This window comes from Apaloderma vittatum, unplaced genomic scaffold (genome assembly GCF_000703405.1).
Source record: "Apaloderma vittatum isolate BGI_N311 unplaced genomic scaffold, ASM70340v1 scaffold1609, whole genome shotgun sequence".
NCBI classification, from domain to species: domain Eukaryota; kingdom Metazoa; phylum Chordata; class Aves; order Trogoniformes; family Trogonidae; genus Apaloderma; species Apaloderma vittatum.
The window spans coordinates 3,427-8,204 of NW_009733324.1; the positions used below are offsets into that span (position 1 = coordinate 3,427).

General features: G+C 37.1%; 1 protein-coding gene across 1 annotated transcript in view; it reads left to right on the forward strand.

Annotated features, from left to right (window-relative positions):
• The window catches only part of LOC104278743 (UDP-glucose:glycoprotein glucosyltransferase 1-like), a 15,950-nt gene that overhangs the window by 1,264 nt on the left and 9,908 nt on the right, over window positions 1-4,778 (forward strand). Inside the window, exons 2-5 of the mRNA XM_009875818.1 lie at window positions 687-769; window positions 1,299-1,429; window positions 2,283-2,395; window positions 3,491-3,665. Coding sequence (XP_009874120.1) covers window positions 687-769; window positions 1,299-1,429; window positions 2,283-2,395; window positions 3,491-3,665 — 502 coding nt within the window. The remainder of the gene's footprint in view (window positions 1-686; window positions 770-1,298; window positions 1,430-2,282; window positions 2,396-3,490; window positions 3,666-4,778) is intronic.

Sequence of the window (4,778 nt, forward strand, 5' to 3'; positions counted from 1 at the left end):
CTCAGCCCAGCACTGCAGTTCCTTACCCAGCTGTTCAAGAAGTACTTACAGCCTTTGGTCAGGACAGGTAGAAATGGACACACAAAGTACTGTGGCAGGTACTGGGCTCCAGATCTCATGTTGTAACGTCCTTTAGCATGTGAAGCATGTTACAAGTTTCGGCATGATAAAGGATTTGTTGTTAGCAATGTTTAGAGAATTATTTTACCATTTGGCCTTGTATAACTACTTAAACATATTCTTAATAGATGGGGAATTACAACTCTGTGATGTGAAGCTATGACTTCTTCTTTTGCTCATTTAAAAACAATCAAACCAACCCACCAAAGCCAGTAGTTCCAGCAAGCTACAGTTTGTTACAGCAAAGTAAACAAAAATGTTTGTTCTTCATAAAAGACAACTAGCAAAAAAATGCGTTAGGGAGGAGGGCTCCCAGGATATACACTGCTCTCTGTCACACATTAATAGATGCCTTACAAGCTCTGTGTTTGTTCTGGCCTGCAACTATTAGTTGTTTGGGTTTCTTTTTTAGCTTTCCTGGTCTGCTTTTTTCTAGTAACAGATAGTTTTCTGATACAGCTAAACATACGGCAGGAGCTAACTACCCATAAAGCTTTACAAAATATTAGAATTGTAACTTGAGAGGAAAATGCACAGATGTAGCTAACTCTTCTCTTCTTACTCAGTGAATTTTTATCAGAAGAAGGTCAAGAAAAGTTCTGGAATTTTGTTGAAGCCAGTCAAAATATTAAGATATCTGAACATGATGGTAAGCTTTCATAATCTTTGTGATGACTGATAGTGGGCATGGTCGAAAAATAAACTAAAATGTTTTGTGTTAGTATCATAGAAGTCAAATGAGGACTGATTTCAGTAACTTTTTTGTACTGTGAAGTGCTCAAGACATTTTGATGTCCATTTGACAGAAAGAAGCTCTAGTGGATGAGTTTGAAACACATTTCACTTCCAGTTTCTGTTTCAACGTGAAGTATAAAATGCCGTACATACTACTACTGGGTTTCTGTTTCTCAGTGGGAGCTTTTGACTGTTTCCCTCCTCCCCAAGCCTGTTTGCCTCCTCAGGAGAGCGTGTCAGTATACTCTCAGAGCTCACTATGGAAGTTCACTCTCATCCATCTGTAGAACTGGCTGCAATAAAAACTGAGGAGGAACAGTCACGTGCATATTTACAGTTAATGCCATGGGCTTCTGTTAGTATAAATCACAAATAAGGTGAAAAGCCCCTCTTCAATGAGAATATATTATGGAAAGGTAACTGCTTCTCCTTTGCCTTTGCAGGTAGCGATTACTCTTCTTACCATGAAATGCTGAAAGTAGCCTGCCAGAGCCTGTCACCTTTGCAGCAGAATTTGTTGAAATTTTCCTTGTCGTTGCGCTCTTACTCTGCAACAGTTCAAGCTTTTCAGCAGGTTAGTACAGCACGGGGGAACTCCTCAGATGATTTGTGGAGCGTTACTTAAGGCCCAGGAAGGAGTGAGCTGTGTAAGGAGACATTTATCAGATATCTTAAACTGATCCAAGTGCTTCCTGTATCTGAGCTGGGGAGCACAGGAATGTTCTGATTTCACTGGGTGCCAAATTTGCATCCATCTGTCTGGAGCAGACTAAGGAACTGGGATTTCAAAATGTCTGCGTGTTTTTGATGCCTGCTGCCCGTATAAATGTGTAAAGATTTTTATGAGGAAAATCCCTGTGGCTCCATTGGTACTTGGGCTGCTGCTGCCGTTCCCGTTATTCAGTTGTACTTACTTGAAGATAATGATCAGATCCCACGTACGGAAGTTTGTTGTACAGTCTGTTCTGTTTCAGGCTCTGGGTATCATGTAGTTCATTGCCAACTGTCTCGCATTATAACGTGCTTTGTCTAAGTAGTACTGGAAGACTTCTGTTTTCACCTGGAATTATTTCATCATTTGATGTTTAACAAATAGAGGGGTTTCTGATGTGCAGTGCAAAAAAAAAAACCCTCAAAAAATCACCTCAAAACCAGCTAAAACCCCTACAACTGGAAGCCTCACTTTTTGTATCTGGAACTAATATTACAGTTAGTAGTAATAGACTGGTAAACTATTTATAGTAATTTAAGACTTAATTCTTAATTTTGCAGCTTTTACCCTCTATTTACATTATGTACTAAACAGGGAAGAAGTACTAGTTTAGAATTTAGGAAATCGAAGAAGAGCTACAGAGCTATGCTGTTATCACTTTCACTTGTTCTAAGGGCAGACATTGAACTACTTTATCATAATTTTTTTAATACAGATAGCAGCAGATGAACCTCCGCCAAAGGGCTGTACCCTCTTCTTTTCTGTGCATGGGGAGAAGACATGTGAATTTGACTCTCTTGGAAGCCTTTTACAGGCAGCTTCGGAAAGGTATTTGTTTAATTTCCTATCTTTGGATTAACTCTTAAAATTTAACCTAGTAAAACTTACTGCTGTAAAGAGACTGTCATAAACTGGCAGTTTCTACATTGTGCACAAAAGTCGCAGTCTTTTTTTTTTTATTAATCCACATTGTAATGGTTGTTTTCTGAGCCCTTACTCTTTAATATTCTGCTAGGAGGAGGAATGCTTTGAAAGTGCATGGGAAAGTTGGAACCCATTTGTTGAAGGACACTAGGAATTCTCAGGAAAATGTAAAGCCTTTAGTATGTAGGGAGAATAGAAAGAGAGGGGCTGCACATTAAAATGATAGTTAATATAACAGAAATAGTTTCATGAATGCCTTGAAGCATGTATAGTATTTCTTCCCCCATATAATTTTCTCAGCATTAACAAAGAAAACTATTACCCCCCAATATATTTCAAATTCAGGTTTCTTTACAGGAAAAGAACTTGATTTCAAATTTTAGTAACAAAAAGAAACTATAAAATGTAATACCTCTTTAGAAAAAAAACTCCATAAATTTTGGGTTGTCCTCATAGTAATAGTGGTAGTTTGGGGTTTTGTAAACATGAAGGGGTTTTGTGTTAGTGTGCAGCCGTATGGCATCTATGGCTCACTGGGAATATTTTAAATACTTTGTTGTGTTTTCAACAAAATTTAAAAAGAGAAGTTAAAAATACTCTTCTTGTGTGCTTTCTTCTTTGTGTACTAAGCCAAAGACAAGGTTCTCTTGAGTTCTTGCAACATTTAGTCTGTTAGTCTTATTTTTTTTATACAGAATTTATGAATCACCATTGGCAGAAAAAAGTTCATTGAAAATTTTAAGGAAGTGGTTAATTTTAAAAATAAGAATCGTACTAGATTGAAAATAGCACCTAGCTACTTGTTTCAATTTCATATGTCTATTTTTAACAAAGCTTTATCAACATGCATCAAGTGCTGCTGACCTTGATAATATGTGGGAATATCTTGATATGTACTCAGTGAAGAAAGGAAGAATGACTCAAAGAAATTCTGCATCTTGCATTGAGCGCGGAAATGCTGTGAATCACAGTGTGATAACCTTCCATGTTTTCTCTCAGGCCAAAGCCGTTTTTGTTCAAAGGGGACCACAGATACCCCACGTCAAACCCTGACAGTCCTGTTGTCATATTTTATGCCGAGATTGGCTCAGAGGAATTCTACAGATACCATAAGCAGCTTGTCTTAAAGGCTGAGGCAGGAGAAATCACTTATGTCCTCAGACATTATATTGCTGTAAGTATATCTGTGCATTGTAACAAAGGTATTTGACATGGGCAGAGTAGCTGGCCTGGGGCTTGAAAAAAACCAATTTGGCCTTAGTTTGTTCCCTTTAAATTGACATTTGCGTAATGTATTGCTGCTTGATATTAATTTGGAATACTCAAGTTAAATTTTTTATTGCATGTAGCTGAGGAATTCAGAATATTTTAAATCTCATGATTGTTTAACTAACAGGATCATTTGATTTTACAAATGCACATTTAAACTCCAGATAAATTAGAGTTTAATCTAAAAAATTGTTCCTCTCCTATACTAGAGTATAGGAAATAGTCAGATCTTTCCACAGTCAGACTGCTTAGTTTCTTGATATGAAAAGCAGGGACTAACCTTAAGGTAGCATGTTCAAATCTAGTGCAATTTATCCCGTTTTCCATCTCCCTCCTCTAAACTGTCCATAACCCCTGGATTAGTGTTTACTTCTACCTTTCAAAAGCTCTGAGAAGTTTGAGTTGACTTTTTCCCTGAATATTGCTTAATGTTGCTACAACCCACTGTGTAGCAGGTAGGTAACATCTAGACTTGAATGCAAAAAAACCATCAGCTGCTTCACTTCTAGCAACATCTACACTTTTGATAAAATGACGCCGTACAATACAAACACCGTTTTCCTTTTAAAAAGTAATTTGGTTTTCAGTGTTGAGATGAGTACTTACGTTCTAAATTAAGTGTATTAAACAATAGGTCTTGATACAGTTGTGTCACTCCTGTGTACTTCAGAATACTTCTAACAAGTGGTCATCTTTGTTTCCCGTTAAAATCAGAATTAATTATGTGTCTCTTCAGTCAATGATATATCTATTTCTTTAAATTTTCTGTTGTAGCTCTTCAGTGGATGTTTCATTTCTGAATGTCAGGGTTTAGGTTCCTTTCCCTTCTCTGTCTGATTTGATGACATGAATCTGTCCTGCTCTACTTGGCTTTCATGCTGAACCCTGAAAACATTGTTCGGTGTTGCTTTGTGGGTTTTCTTGTGTTTTTTATTTTTTGGCTCATAGAGATATCATTGCTCTTTGAACTTAAAATAGCTTTCTTAAAATACAATGGGAAGTATAACTGTTGCAGTGC